Source organism: Onychomys torridus, chromosome 4 (assembly GCF_903995425.1).
Source record: "Onychomys torridus chromosome 4, mOncTor1.1, whole genome shotgun sequence".
Lineage (NCBI taxonomy): Eukaryota > Metazoa > Chordata > Mammalia > Rodentia > Cricetidae > Onychomys > Onychomys torridus.
In genome coordinates, this window is record NC_050446.1 from 49,361,957 (window position 1) to 49,378,763 (window position 16,807).

At 44.1% G+C, this 16,807-nt stretch overlaps 1 protein-coding gene across 3 annotated transcripts in view; it reads left to right on the plus strand.

Moving 5' to 3' along the window:
* Positions 1 to 16,807, plus strand: part of Map3k20 (mitogen-activated protein kinase kinase kinase 20) — a 163,708-nt gene that overhangs the window by 115,025 nt on the left and 31,876 nt on the right. For 2 of the 3 annotated variants that reach the window (XM_036185842.1, XM_036185843.1), the window contains exon 12: positions 2,314 to 3,150. In XM_036185842.1, the coding sequence (XP_036041735.1) occupies positions 2,314 to 2,688 (375 nt within the window). In that variant the 3' untranslated portion in view covers positions 2,689 to 3,150. Of the gene's footprint in view, positions 1 to 2,313; positions 3,151 to 10,862; positions 10,908 to 13,070; positions 13,102 to 13,193; positions 13,334 to 16,807 lie in introns of those variants that run through there. The other variant, XM_036185844.1, reaches the window with a different exon arrangement.

Sequence of the window (16,807 nt, forward strand, 5' to 3'; positions counted from 1 at the left end):
AGAATGCATCCTTGCCTCTACAGCCCATCTGCTGAAGGCTGCCGGCTGTTTTGTTTTGCTTTTTAAGTGCATTGAAACCTTAACTGTAAGCACTGCATGGCTTGACTCCCTCTAAATGCAGTATTGTCAGGAAGACTTTCAACTGCCTATTAGAGCATGCTTTAGAACCTTGCCTTGGCTCATTGGCATGAGTTTTGCTGAGAAATGATGGGCTGCCTTGCACATCTTATTGCTGCTGGTAACACGGTTGTGGATTAAAGAATAAAACGCGACAGGTGCTTAGTAGGTTGTATCTTACGTTTTAACTCCAGAAAACTTAGTTTAAAGGCAGTGCCTTGCGGGCCACCAGCTAACAATGGACAGCGTGGCGCACGATCTCCACACGGCTCCCTCCCTTTTTACTTATGAGGCCCAAGTTTTCTTTGTTTATAATACTTGCTTTCAACATCTCCTCTGCCTAGAGCTGGCGTTTCTAAGGGAAAGGAGTTTATGCTCAGGTGTTTAATGAACAGCTGTTTTCTTTTATCCTCACTTGAGTTTCTAGTTGGCTTTAAACTTGACTGCTGAGAACAAGAGGGATCTTTTTAAAAGTGGCAAAACTGGGCTTTTTTTTTTTTTAATAGGTAGCTTCATCTTAAATATAGCAGTCTAACATTTGCACAACTGCATAAAAATACAATCAAATTGATTTCAGGGATACTGTTTTCCTCCCTAGAACTGAAACATTAAAGATGCTTGGAAAGATGTGTTCTCCATGTATAAATAGAGATGGTGCTTATTTTTAATTATTGTTGCAGCTTGCTGTAAAAATTTTAGACATCAAGTCTTTTTTGAGAAATATTTGTGGAGCTCTTTAGGGGCTAACATAATGTGAAAAGAGACCTCAGTAATTATCATATCAATGAGCAGCGAAAAGTTCCTTAGAGTTGCTATCAATTGACAACCAATTTGAGAATTCCAGAAAGGTGGCCATAGGGAATGAGGCTGCCTGGACCACATGACCTTGATCTAGAGCCCACAGCACCAAAATTCCCTCCTAATAGAACGAGCTGGTTTTTTGAAAACTGAGCTCAGACAGTAACTGAAATTAGAAAACTGGGCCGTCGAGATGGCTCTGTGGCTAAACATACTTGCAAGCCTGATAACCTGAGTTGAGTCTCTGGAACCCACAGGGTAGGAGAGAACTGACTCCCAAATGTTGTCCTCTGACCTGATACACCTGTAGCCTTCCTGAGCCTGCAACAATTGTAGATACGTTTTTTTAAGTTCTTAAAATTTAAAAAAAAAAAAAAAATAGGTACTAAATATTTGGTACCTTCACACTCAGAATGTAAAGTTACTCCAAGAGTTTCATTATTTGTACTTGATCGTAAGTTCACACCTCTCAAGCCATGTGCAAAGTATGAAACTTTATTTGCCTAGTTCTCAAAAGAAGACATAAAAACATTATTTTTATACCCTGACAGTTTTACCATAAAAGAAATAGAAGCAGACATTATGGATTAGGTTGGCTGTTAAAGGTAATTACGTAAGGAAGAAAATAAACATTTGTCACCACTGTGACAATGTGAGAAAGAACTCATGGACACACGTTCCCCTGAAAGGAGACTCGGGTATTGGCGGCTAGAGCAAGGAGACCTAAGCAGCATCCCCCAGTTCCCATGTTCACTGTAATGACTTGAAGGTTAGAGCAGGACCTGGAGTTTATTCCCAGGTGAGTTGTATAAGAACTTGAATAAATGAAACAGGGCCGGGTCTAGCCGGAGTCAAGTAATAAACGGAAGCCAGTAAAGTGGCCTTCAGGTGTGCTCAGGGCACTAGCCCGTTAGAGCGGTGGAGTCCCCCAGGTCCCCCAGCCGGACACACAGGCTAACTTCTGCCCTTCCTCTGAGCTCTTCCTTGGGATGGGGTTTCTGAATTTTTTTAACTTGAGATTTAATCTCTGCTTCATCTCTTCTTTTTTTTTTTAATTAATATAGTGGTTAATCAAATGTTTCTATATGGAAGTGAAATTGGGGGAAAAAATTAAGAGACATCCTAAAAGCTATTTTGTTTTAAGCAAAGCGAGGACTTAAAACTGGTCCCTACCTGTCTATTTGAAATTTAGCTCACTGTGGTGATTTGCAAGCTTTCAGTTACGATTTACCGTGTCATTTATAAATTATGGCCATACACCGGCACCAAATCTGCCATTAAGTGAGTTCTCATCATTCACCTCCTTCGTAGTACCAACGAACGTTGTGGTATCTGTCTCCTGATTTAAATTGGCACTAATTTCTCTCTTCACTTCTGTCCTTTCTTTCCCTTTGATAGCTTCTCTTGCCTCTTGCTGCAAGAATGTCTGAGGAGTCTTACTTTGAATCTAAGACAGAGGAGTCAAACAGTGCAGAGATGTCATGTCAGATCACAGCAACAAGTAACGGGGAGGGCCATGGCATGAACCCAAGTCTGCAGGCCATGATGCTCATGGGCTTTGGGGATGTCTTCTCAATGAACAAAGCAGGAGCTGTGCTGCATTCTGGGATGCAGATAAACATGCAAGCCAAGCAGAATTCATCCAAAACCACATCTAAGAGGAGGGGGAAGAAAGTCAACATGGCCCTGGGGTTCAGTGAGTTTGACTTGTCAGAAGGTGATGATGATGATGGCGAGGAGGAAGAGAATGACGTGGAGAATAACAGTGAATGATGGCAGAAAGTCATAAAATTGAAAAAAAAATTTTTTTAAACAGAAGAAATGTATTATCTCAGTCTGTGCAAAAAACAGCGTAGGAGGCAAGCACCGAGCGCTGCACTCCAGGCCAAGCTCATGGGGCAGTCCCCTCATCCGTGTGACTTTACTTTTGCATTCAGAAAAGCGAGGCAGGGGGATTAAGCTAAAAGCATATTTATCAGCTATCAGCGAGTGTGGTGCCTGATTATAGAAATATGTGCATAGTCTGTAGTTTGTATTTGACTGTATTTTACCCCCTTTATTAGATGGTTGGGAAATGTCCATTGTGAGCAAGCACTCCACCCCCCTGACTCGACTCTGACGTCGATTCTTCCCCAGCACACCAAGGTTTCTTCCTGTACAATACATTGTAATGGTGGAGGTGACTGGTGACTATAAAATCTAGCCACATTTTTTTTTTTTTAAAAAAGGCTGAGATGAAAGAAGATTATAAAAAAAAAAAAAAAAAAATGCTTCCTCAGAAATACCTAAACACCAAGAATTTTCAAACCAAATAGCTCACAGCTCCTCAAAGTAAAACCTGGCTGGTGTTCTCTAGTGACATTTTAAGGAAAAATACTCTGGTTTGAAGCAAGCAGCAGACGTTGCAAGCTTGCATAACCCTGTGCTGGCTGGAAGCATGCTAATGTGAACACACTGTCACCCTAGGCTTAGCTTGTCCTTTACATAGAAACACGTGGTCACAAAGGGATGTGTCTAGGCATGAGCAGGCTAAGCACACTGCTCTCAACATCCAACAAAGGCACTGTGTTTCTTTGTTTTTCCAGAGGTGCATAATAATACTACTAGATTTTAATCTATGTGTAGGAAAAATAAACACTATAAATAGGAAAGACAAATTATCCTTCACAGACACAAGTACCTTCTGAAGGGGTCTTTCTGTGAAATGTAGCTGGACAGCATGGCTCCCTGCCACCTTTCCTTTTCACTGCTCTGTGATGCTGGTTTGAGAAATGGATTCAGGTGCCACTTACTATGAGGGCCAGGCTATCCAGAGACACTCTCAGAGAACTGGCTTATCTATCAAAACATATTTAAGCTATAAACTCCCATAAAAATTACATCTAGATAAAGGCAAAACAAAACAAACTCTTATCAATCTCACTCAAAAAGAGCATCATTCACTTGACAATGAAAATGACGTAGTTTTGGGAGGCCTTTTTGTTTAGAGGATCTAACATCAGGTGGGTGTGGTGGTTCATGTCATAATTTTAACACTTACAGGCTGAGGCAGAGGGTCATTGCGTCTAGTAACAGCCTGCTTGAGCTACATAGCAGGACTCTGTCCCAAGAAAGGATTAGAAATCATCTACTAAGTATGTTTGGTTATGAAGACCTTGGGAATCTGAGATGCAATGTGCTTTTAATCCTCAGTGAGAACTGAAAAGTACAACCAAAAAATGAAAAGCAAACACTACAACTTTATTTGGAGAAAAATAGCTAGTACAGTGTTCTGGGTGTGTGTTTGATGTGCAGTCTTGGGTAGACTAATCTCTGAGCCTATTTACCCTTCCACTATCATGACAGGAATGCTAACCTACTTCAAAGAAAAAGGATCAGAAGAAAGTGTGTGACCATGTAGCCTAGCACCAGTTAGTTGCCAAGTAAACGAGACACTGAGAAATAGGTGGGTTCAGTAGCCTTCTGGGACACTAAAGTATCTATTGCAAGTGGTACTTGCTCAGAAGTATGAGGTTAAAAGTTAAAAGCAGATAGCTTTCAGGAAAAGTAAAGAGAGCAATTCTTAGGATGTAAAATGTGCAAACAGATTTAATTCGATTGCTCTTGGAACCTATGTGCCACAGCCAGGTCCACCTGTGGTGGGTGTTTATAGACAGGTACAGTGTGCCTGAGAAGATGGGTTCTCCCATGCCTGTCTTGCTGTAATCCTCTGCACATATGTATTCTAGATCTGTAGCCAGGTCACTCAAACAGGACATCTTGGAGGGGAGCAGAAAGGATGTCCAGCAACTCATGATTTTCCAGCATGCCATGAGTACCTGAAGGAGACAGTGGCAGGTACAGGGTCTTAAAGCCTCTTGCTCATCTGCTCAAGAAAAATAAATAAATAATAAAGTCTTTTGTTCAGCCAGTATTCAGTGGGACCCTGGTGTCTACCGAGTTCTAGAAAACAGCTGGATGACAGCATTTGTACTCAAGCATGCATGCTAGTGAGCAAGAGTGGGCAGTTAGTAAAGCATACATCAGAGAATGTTTTGATTTTAAGTGCAGGCTGGAGATTGACGCAAGGAAGGATGGGGAGGCTGGCAGGAGAGGTCTTCAAAGTGTGGTCAGAAAAGGCCTGGCTGATGGGTACCATTTGTGCAAAGCCACGGCAGGTGAAGGGATCTCTGTGAGTAGCAAGCTCTGCCTTAGACGGAAGAACACACACCTCACCACCCACTAATCAGGAGTTGGTTTAGAATATAGGAATGGCATGGAGATAATGTTATTTCCTAAATCAATACCTAATCCATATTCTATCTAAAAATTTTAGTGCATTCAAAATCAGCCAGATAGTGATACTAGGGAAAAGTTACTGGATTCTATATCAAATCTTGGTTTACCATTACCAGACGTATTTCTTCCAGCTCTTAACTGCTGTCTTTTCCCTGGGAGTTCGAGGCCAGCCTGATCTACAGAGTGAGCTCCAGGACAGCCAGGGCTGTTACACAGAGAAACCCTGTTGGGGGGGGGGGGGGGGGCAACGACACACTCAAATGTACCTGAGATCTGACTCACCTAAACAGAAGCCTATAGAGTTCTTACACCATCCATAACAATTACTAGACAGCTTTAGATTTAATTAATTTTATAAAGAAATGCCTATTAGCCACATGCAGAATTTCTAATATAGCTCAAACTCACTTTTTAGATCAGTTTTTGAAATGACAGGCTGTCAGTGTTAGATTTTATTCCAGTGACCTTACAAAGGAGCACAATTCAAAAGTTAAAGAAATCCTGAAAAATGTAAAGGTTTGGAATGAAAATTAGAACTCTAGATTGTGGTAACGATTGTCAGCCAGATGACTGAACACATCACATTTTCCCTTTCTTTATTCGTAAAGCTGAGCATGTAGAATTTGAGGACACCTATGGTGGTTCTTAGCTGAGAGGTAATGTCACCTTGACCGGCCAGTTTCCTACCTAGCCTGGTGGCATCCTGCTTGCCAGGGACAGTCCCACCTTGCAAAGATTTCCACCCCAAATCCCCATGGCATCGTCCGTCCCCACTGTGAAGTTTGGCAAGCCTTACACATCTGCTATTCCACCTCTACGTCTCCCCCAAACAAGATTACCCAAGCCTTCTCAGAACGATAATGACGCCTCCGGCATTTTAGGAAGTTGTAGCTTTTTCTCAGAACCCTGTTTGTGGAAATGATTTCATCTCCCCCCTCACGGTTGCTGGTAGGAGCCCCGTGAAATAACTGCATCCACCTGGGGGAGGGGCGCTGCCCCATTAAGGTGACTCCACCGTAGTACAGCCCTGGTGGAGACTGTCATTCTGCAGTCATTTACAGGAAATTCTTTCTTTTTTTTTAAAGCAAAATCGCATTTTTATTGTTCCACAAATCGTCATCGGGATAAGGTTGAAGGTACACACACACACACACACACACACACACACACACACACACACACACACAATACACATACACAATACACACACATACACAAACACACACACATACACATACACACACACATACACACACACACATACACAATACACACACAGACACACACATATACACACACACTCACACATACACATACACACACACATACACATACACACACACACATACACAATACACAAACACACACACACACAGACACACACACACACACACACACACACACACACGACAACACACTGCTTTTGATGCTCTGAGAATACAGAGGACTGCTTTTGGTTTGTTTTTGTTTTTTTAACCAGTAACTTATAAAAAAAATGCAGTGAATTTAAACACTTTAAACACCAGCTGAGGTATTCAGCCTTGATCCCCATCCAAACCAAAAGGGCTAGAGGAAGGGATGTTTAGGAGAGACCCAGACCCATTTCCCCTTCAAGTTACTATGTACGTATATTACTCCAGTTTTCATTAGAGGGCTAAGAATTTTATGAAAGATGGTTTTAAAACCTAGTGGTACTTTTAAAAACGACGACTTTTGTCACATTAGATGTGGGCAGCCTTGTGTAACTAGTCGAGACCACAAACACAGTAGGTGTGATTCTTTCTATAATCAGGCACCGTCTGCTGCTTTGGAGAAAGACCGTTTTCCTGCGTAGACTGTAAGTGCAGCCACAGGAGCTCCACCCTGCTGGACAGAGCGTTGCCCGCTCTGGGTACAGCATTCTGTGATTTAAAAAAAAAAAAAAAAAATCTCTGTCTATCAGGAAATCGGGGACAGGCCCTGTGTTCTCAGTGCCCAACTTTGTGGGCACTCTGTTGCTTGTGTGAGAAACTTGCTGGCATGGGGTTAGTGATTTCAAAGTAGAGTTCAGGTACTGACACAGCTGTTTCATAGCGTGTGCAGAATACTCTTAATTCCGACGCGACACACTGCTTTTGCACTCTGAAAAGACGACCATTAGAAAACATTGCTCTCCCTGAGTTTGAGCTTTTAATAGGTGGCATCAGTGCTGCATTTCATAGCCATCTTCTCCCTTCACTCTACCGCAATGTTATTCTGAGCAAGTCTTATGCCAAATGCCATGTATAATGTTTGTACGGAAGATTAAACTGCGCTCCTGTGTGGTAAGACTGTTCAGTTGCCGACTTCGTAGTTGGAATTTGATATTCCAGCACTGAGTCCACGATGTATTCAGAAATCCAAGCTGGTGTCACACATTTCATTCTGATGTGAACTCTCTCTGCTTTCCTTTGTTCTAAGACTCCATTTTGCAATAAACGTTTTGACAGTAAAGCCCTTTGTTATGTGTTGCTGTGTACATAAGATCTTTGTTAGACTGGATCCCAACATCCTTTGAAGAAATCCGTGTCACACACACGAGTGCCAGCTTTGCTCCCCTGAAGTCTGCTGGAGTATAAATAATGAATTACTAAAGTGATGGCCAGTCATGAGGGATTTTTTTTTTTTTATTCCCAAAGAAAACAAAGGCTTAGAACTCATCTACAGCAGATGCACTGATATGTTAACAAGGTACAGGAAACATGAAGGAGATGGTGAGCCTCTGTGTGGCCGGAGATCATTAACTCTTAGCCCCTGTCTTGCCAAATTCAAACCGTCTTGCAGCAGCAGCGCCTGGTCCCAGCCCTCCTTCCACTGATCTGTGCAAACATCTGCAGGCTCCTGCTGGAGGGAGCGGGCTGCAGGCAGAGCTCAGGTCTCCCTGTGGCGTAATGTTGACGAGCCAGCCACGGAGCGAGCGGCAGGAACTCTGCTGTCCTTTGCACATTGAAACCGAAGATGTTGGTGATTTCATTTATAATCTTTATTCAGGAAATACTTGTTCCTCAGTTTTGTTAGCACATATGGAAATTATGTAAAAGTCAAAACACCACACACACACATACACACATACACACCCCACATTACATTCACACACACACACACACACACACACACACCTACATCACATTCACACACACACACACACACACACACACACCTCACATCACATTCACACACACACACATACACACCTCACATCACATTCACACACACACACACACACACACACCACATTACATTCACACACACATACACACACCCACATCACATTCACACACACACACACACACACACACACACCTCACATCACATTCACACACACACACACACACCTACATCACATTCACACACACACACACACACACACACACACACACACCTCACATCACATTCACACACACACACCTACATCACATTCACACACACACACACACACACACACACACACACACACACACCTACATCACATTCACACACACATACACCACATCACACATGCACTGACATCCTGTGGAGACCATCCTTAATGCAGAGCAGTACTTCTGTATGGCGTCTCGATGTCTCTTACTTCACATTTGTATCCATGGTGGGCAAAAGGGATGGCTTGTTTCTGCAGCCGTATCCAGCTGCCCTACGAAGAAGTGAAGCTTGCCAGGTCCTTTCTTTGATTGCCATCCACTCTAGATCAGCTTCCTTGAGTCACTCGCCCACATTATTAAAGCAGGTGGGCGTGCTGGTGACTCCTTCGTAGCACGCGTGTTTCAGAGGAAGGAAGCGCATGGGTGGTGGCAGCGTATGTGGAGAATATGACTGACTCAAGCATTGCTTTATGTCCTTGCAACCTAGACATAGTACTCAGAGTCTGCACATCCATGTTTATTTTAAACAGTAGGGTTTAAAATAATAAAAACCTGCTCGGCCACACCCAGAATTGGCTTCTTTTTCTTTTTCCTCCAACACAATTTCACTGCATCCTGTGCTCCAGTTAAGTGAGCAGGCCACACCCACTCCATCCCCATGGCCAGTATCTTACCTAGCTGTTCTTCTGCACCTTCTCTTTCTCCCCAGGGCCTGCAATCCTCAGCTCAAGCCACTTGCCCCCACTCCCCTATCATCTGCTAGGAAACATTGCTCTCTGTATGCCTATCAACACTGAGCAGACTGCCAAATAATTTGGCAACTGAATACGTGCATCCTTCATTCTATAATTGTATTCATTCTATAAGCTAGTATGATAAAACTTACACAGGTGGGGCTAGAGAGAGAAACTTGGTTGGTAAAATGCTTGCTTTGTGTACATGAGGACCTGAGTTCAAGTCCCAGAAGATACATAAGAAGCCAGTACCGGGGGCAACCAGGCAGATAGGTCTCTGGCACTCACTGGTCAGCCAGCCCAGACTGATCGGTGAGCTCTAGGCCAGTCAGTAGTACCTGAGGAATGACAGACACCCAAGGTTGTTCTTTGGCCCTCATATACATACTTGCATGTACCCACATACATGCAAATATGCATGTGCACATGAAATGTACCAAGTATTGAGCATTAGTAACAACAACAACAACAACAACAAAAAAGAACATGATAAAAGTGGCCTCTCTCAAATATAATCCACAGATGTTTTGCTCAGTTCTAATGAAATTCTTTATAGGGACTCTGCCTTTCCTAGCAGTTTGAGCTTATGGTTGTACAATAAGTATTTCTAAATTGGAAGGATTAACTTAGCCACCATCAGATTATCACACTAGCAGTAAAAGCAACTAAATTCAACTTTTTTCTTTCTTTTTATTGTTCTTTGAAAATTTCATACATATATAAAAAGTGTTTAGATCCTACCTACCCCCATCGAATTTTTTTTCCCAGTTTGTTCACAGAAAAAGACTGTTACAGAAGCTGGGTGATACTGTGGTATATTCTTTCATGAATCATGAATAACCATCTTGACAAGTCAAGCTAGTTGAAGCTGTTGGCTAGAACGGTGGGACACAAGCCTTTTCAAGTTATGGAAGTGTTTGCTATTCAGCCCTTACTGGGCTGTGCTGGCTGGAGTGTTCTGCAAGTCCCATTGCATACGTGTCCCGGACAGGGAAGTGTTAGTCGGTGTTAGAGCAACTCTGAACCCAGGAGCCTTAGGACAGGTCCCGCCTCACCCACACAATGGGGATGTTTAAGCCCAGGAACCCCTGTGAGAACAGGCAAAATAAGTCACCTGGTTACTTAGGGTTGTTTTGGAATTTCTGATGGTAAATTACACTGTTATCCTACTGCTGGCCGAGAATTCCAAGGCCGCTCTGATAGCTGGTGAATGTCAGGAAGGCCTTGATTCCAAGGCCCTGCTGTGCGATGTACAGCCGTTCCTGCCAAGCCCCATGCCAAAGAAGACTACACCATGTTGTACCAAGTCACCCTTAAAACAGCTTGTAAGGTACAATGGATTGTTACCAGGAGCTGATTTGCAAATTGGCTGTGGGGCTCAGCATCCTTGGACACTGAGAACCTCCTCTGAAGGGTGAGGGGACTGTCTTTCTCTCAACCTAGCCCACCTGAGGAAGCCAGGGCTGCAGGAGAGCTGAGACAGACGAGGCAACAAACCAAAAAAGCGAGGATAATATTGCTTCCCTTTTTCATTTCCTTCGTGTCTTCCACGCAGCTGCTGCCTTCCTTTGAGATCGGTGCATGGACTGAAGACGATGTGGTAAGCCGCTTCTGGTAGTGCCTCATGGGATCTGGGCAGGAAGCCGGCGGATGTGTCCACAAGTTTGCAAGTGCAGTTAGAGAGAGCTGGGTCTGACTAGCAGAAGTTAACCAACTCCCCTTTTTGCATAAATAAATAACATAACAGTGATTGAAAATAAGGACTCAACAGCAAAAGCAACCAGCTCTTCAAATCTTATTAGGGTTCCATCTTCTTAACTTGCTGTGAAAATACTCCAGAATATAGTAGTACTGATAGCAAGCTAAAAGCTATACTACATTCTATAATATAAATACATATACACATATATGGAGTATATATATTAAATATTCCAAAATATAGTAATACCAATAGCAAAATAAAAGCTATACTATATTATATAATATATATACATATATACATATGTATGGAGTATATATAGAAATACTCCAGAATATAGTAGTACCAATAGCAAGATAAAAGCTATACTATATTATATAATATATACATATATATGGAGTATATATATAAATATTCCAGAATATAGTAGTACAATAGCAAAATAAAAACTACATTATATAATATATATACAAATACTCTATATACATACTTATAGAGTATGTATATGGAGTGTGATATATATATATATATATATATATATATATATATATATATATATATATATATTCCTGAATATAGTAATACCAATAGCAAGATAAAAGCTATGATTCAGGATGCCAAATACACATACTCGAAAAAATATTCAATTCTTGAACTTTCCTACATCACCAGCGGCAGACTTGAGCATGGAGGAGAGAGACAGTGGCTGGCTGGAGCTCCCCACATGTGTCTTCTCTCACCTCAGGCCTGCTCATTAAATGACAAGATGCCTAGCTGCCTTCCTTACCCTGGCTTCCCCAGGAGGAAGGGACAGAGTGCACCCCATAATCTTACATCCCAGGAGGCAGGATGCTTAACTCCACAGGAAGGCTACACGCAGCTCTGGATAGACTCCCTGAGGAGCAATCCCAGGTAGCCAGTTCTGTCTCCCTATCTGCTTCCTTAACAGCAAAACCATTTTGAGGACTTGCTGAGGAGAGACTTTAGGGCCCTGTGCCAGTCCATTTTACAAGCTCAAGGGCATCATTAAATGAAGAAGAAAATAAAGATGAAATGCCAGCTAGCCCTAGCAAGGATGGGCTCCATCCTAGGGAGACAGACACCCCCCCCCCCCCAGGGCATCTCAAGGAAAAGAGTCATGATTAGGAATTCCAGGAGACCTGTTCTAGACCTCAGCCTGGTGTGGGGCTGGGGCATGTTCCCTCTGCCCCTTTCTATTTGTCTGAAGTAAGATTCCTTCAGCATTAGGCAGCGGCATGGGCCCCACCAAGTAAAGAAGCTGGGTCTCAGCTTCCTGTTTCTCTCCACTCCTTGAACCCTAGAAGCCGAGCCTCTTGCAAGCCCTGGCCCTGTACATAATTGCTTTCTCCCCAGCTACAAGGGTGGTCCATCCCCTTTGAAAGGAAATTGATTTGAAAGAACTGACTTCTAGGAGCTATATTCTGTCTTTGCGGCAAGGTTAAGTGGCTCCCGTGCCATTCAGCTAAAAGTCCATTGTCAAGGGACCCAGGGAACCAGAGTGGCTGAGACTGGTCTCTTCTCTGTGTGTCTTCACCAAAGGAATGTTAGGCCACCAGTAAACAGGTGTCAAATGACGTAACAAGAACAAGGGGACCCCTGGTGTAACCATCTCACTCGACACAGGAAGTACCATCTTTTGCATGCCCTCCAACTGGCTGCCATGGCCAAACTTGGCCTAGTGGGGGTCCTCATTCTGTCCATCTCTCTGTCCACTGATGTGTGGTCCTTGTTACTCATACAGTTCCTGAAACAAGTCTTGTGGCAGTCACTAGCTGCACATGTAAATGGAAAAGTCATTATAGGATCGCCTGTATGAGAGGCGTAAGCTCTCTCCCAAGGAACTCTCTCAACTTCCCAATGCTCCCCACGGGAGGAATATCTCCAATTTGAAAGCTTGCGGCTTTAAACTACAAAGAGGACTCTTTCATCCTCCCCTTGTGGCTAAGTTAGAGACATCTGAATCCATTGGACACGGTTTTCTTGTTGAGAATGACTACTACCCATATGTGACCCTCCCGAACCATGTGTGTCTTCTCTTCGCAGTATTTTTGGGTCCAGCAGCTCGTCAGAAAAGGCAAGTGGAATAAATTCCCTTCTTATTTCTGGAGTTGACTTGGTTGGGCTATGATTCAGCCTCGTTTCCTGCCTTCTGCCATCCTCCCCCAGGGGACTCGTCGGTAGAAATGAGTAGCTATGCAAGCTTGTTTAAGGAAAACAACATCACAGGCAAGCGGTTGCTGCTTCTGGATGAGGAAGATTTGAAAGACATGGGCATCGTCTCCAGGGGCCACATCATTCATTTTAAGGTACCTGGTGGGAGAGCATGGATAAATCAACTGAGCATGTGCTGGGGTCACGTGTTAGCAAATAGAAAGAAAGCATCCCAGTGTGGGACCTTAGGTGCTGAAATGCCTCCAGGCTTATCCCAAACTAGCTGCCACACCTGTGCCGCCCCTGTTCCCACCTCAAAACCCCACAGCAGTTAACTGGGCACAATGGTGTAACACCCCTGTACCTCCAAGAAGCCTCTAGTCTAGGGAGAAAATGGTGTATATGATTCTGCGCACAATAACACCTGAGAGAGATGCTGCACAGGAGACGGGGCCGGGCTGAGGGCAGGCTTCTAGAAGGAAGTCGTGAAGGCTCAGGACAAGGAACATTAGCCAGGGGAAAGAGTAGCACTGGAGGTGTGTAAGGGAGAAGAAACAGGGCCAGAGGAAAGGCCCGAGGAAGCTTAGCAGGCCAGAGGACTAACTAAGGTAGGGTGATACCCAGAGAACAGCTACCCGACCTGGGACTAGCAGGAGGCCATTTAGCCCACTTAAAGCTGGAGAGGCCAGACTTTCATGAGAAGTCCTTAAGGAGCCTGGAGCTTGTGCACAGCCCAAGTGAACTCAAAGCCACTACCACCATCTAAGTCACAGGAGGATGTGTGACGTGTGCAGTCATTGTCCAGCCACAGACCCTATGTGCCCGTCCAAAGCCTGAAGTAGCTCCAGAAATCCTAACACGCCCCCAAACTTAAGTCTGGAAAAGTTTCAGACTAACCCTGTTTTCCTGGTTGTTGCCATTCTTTCTCCAATTTAACCCAGTTCACGGCCGGGGCTGGCTGTATATCCCTGAGGTTGTATACACAAGTTCTGTACCAAGCACTGAATACATTTAATTAATTAATTAAACAGCCACCCAGGAACTGGAGCTCTTTGTTTGGCTTTTCGGATAGCTACTCAAACATAGTAACAGGTGCAAACATCTGTGGGATGATGTTGTGGGAGATCAGTATCAAGAGACCTTACAGAGGGTAGGATCATGGTCCTGGAAGGAGAACCACAAGTTCAAGACCAGCCTGAGCTATATCTGAGCTAATACTGTTACCTATCCCTCCTGCAAAACCAAATAGTGTTGCAGCCCATCTATGTTTCCTAGTGGCTGTACACAGCAGGACTGCATAAAAGATTGATTGGACCATGGGCCTGAGTACCAGGTGTTTGTAAGGGTCTACACTTGGCTGTATCTAACAAGGGGGAGGTCTTTTACCCCACCCCTTGGCATTGTTATAAAAAGCTCTTTGGAATGAAGTTCTGGGCCAGTAGATAAGGATCCAGGCCCACCCAAGGCTGTCTTGTATTTTCTCTCTGTTTCTCTCCCCTCTTTATTTCTATCTAAATCTCTTATCCCTCATTCCTCAAGAGTCCCTGGGGTAAATAAATGTGGGAGCTGGTCTCCCACAAAATAGGATGGATGAATGGAGGGATTTATACAGATTAGAAAGGGAGGAGGGAATAAATAATGATGAGAGCTTCTCACCGAAATCCACACCTCCACAGCCCCCCTTTACTCCGAGCACCTCACCTTAGCTTCTCTATGGCTGTCCCACTAAAGTCCAAAGAGAACCAGCCTTCACGTTGTTCCAGAGACCCCAGACCCTTGTAAGAACCATGTCTGCAGTGTCTCAGCGACCTTGGGACAATAGCTGGGCACTCATCCACCAGAGAGCAAGACAAAGCAGGATTGTGATGTTCTCCCCCTACAAGGTGGACAAGAAGACACACGCATGAACATCCACTGCAAAAGCTGGCAGCGAACCTAATCTCTCCTGGCTTAGGTGTGCCACTGCAGGAAAAATGACTTTCCTCAGTATGGAGGTGTCTGAGCTCTAAAAGAGACATTGTGTAAACCTTGTCCTGTGCAGTAGATGCCAAGTAAGATGCTCCCACCCACTCTTACCCTCTTCTGTCTTTACCAGCTTTCCTCAAGGGTTAGCCAAAGGGGAAGGGAGTTGCAAGCTGTGGTACTTTACCAAATCAGAAGTGGTTTAAATATTCCTAGACTCAGCTGGGACAACAGAACTGTCCCATCCGTGCTGGTTAGTGTCATTAGACATGTCCCAGCTTCCTATTTATGGCTCATCAAGTTCAGTCATGTCTGCTTGCAAGACTGGGCCTGTGGAAATTCAAAGAATCACCCTGCCCTAAAGGAATTTACATCCCAGAGAAGAGATAGAACATATGTGCACAACTTCTTACAAGCAGTTGGAAGAAAAGGACCTTGGCCAGTGGAGAGAGGCAGAGAGATAGTGATAGAGGATGAAGGGGGATTTGAACTGGATCTGGGGGTGGGGGGGGATAGAACAGGAGATGTCCATTGGGATGGGATTGACGGGCCAAAGAGAATGGAAGGAGCGGTTCAGAGGAGCAGTGGATGGTTCGCTGATCTGGTGGAAGTGGAAGGCTGGAGCATACCTGGGATGGCTCAAGTGCAGGGAGGGAGGCCCAGCCCCTGGACTGCTTCCAGCTTCAGGCTGGGTATCTGGATATGACCAGAGCTGGAGAGCATTGAGAACTGACATGTTAAAACTTGACTTCTGTAGAGGCTGGGTTTGAAGCTCCAGATAGGAAGTTTAAAACAGCAAGAAATAAGGCCTGCCTGACTCCTTAGCAGAAATGGGAATGGAGAACAAAGGAGGCCAGCTGAGCTGTTGATGAAGGAGCACATAGTGGGATGCAGACATGCTGCAGCATGAATGAGCCTGGAAAGGATGCTTATGGGAAAAGCCAGACACAAAAGGGCCACACTGGTATTCTGTGTATATAACGTATCCAGAATAGCATACCACGGAGATAGAATATTATAACGAATCTTTCTTTGGACCAGCTCCCAAATAATGACACTTGGAGACTTTTTATTAATTATGAAAGCCTGGCCTTAGCTAGGCTTGTTCACAACCTGCTCTTCAAACTTAAATTAACCCATTTATATTAATCTACATTTTGCCGCATGGCTCAGTACCGCACATCTGACTTCCTCCATGTCTGGCTGGCATGCCAGATTCTTTCCCAGAGTTCCTCTCTCTCCCCGGAAGTCCCACCTATCCTCTCCTGCCTAGCTATTGGCCATTGAGCTCTTTATTAAGCCAGTCAAAAGGTGCCTTAGGCGGATGAGGAAGGACAGAGACACATCACAGTGTACAAAAAGATTATTCCAACAGAGTAAGTGTTGTGGTTGCCAGTGGGTTTGACAAGGAGGGGAGTGATTGTTTCATGAGTGTCAGAGTCCCTTGGGCTGATGGAAAGTTTGGGACACACTGGAGAGGAAAGGGCTGCATAACCCTGTGAAGGAAGTAGATGCTGCTGAAGGAAACACTTGGAAATAGCCACTTTTATGGTATGTGAATTTTACCCCATTAAAAAGTAATCCAGGACAGAGGAAATTAGCTTAGAAGGTAAAGTGCTTGCCATACAGGCATGAGGACATGAGTTCAATTCCCAGAACCCGAGTAA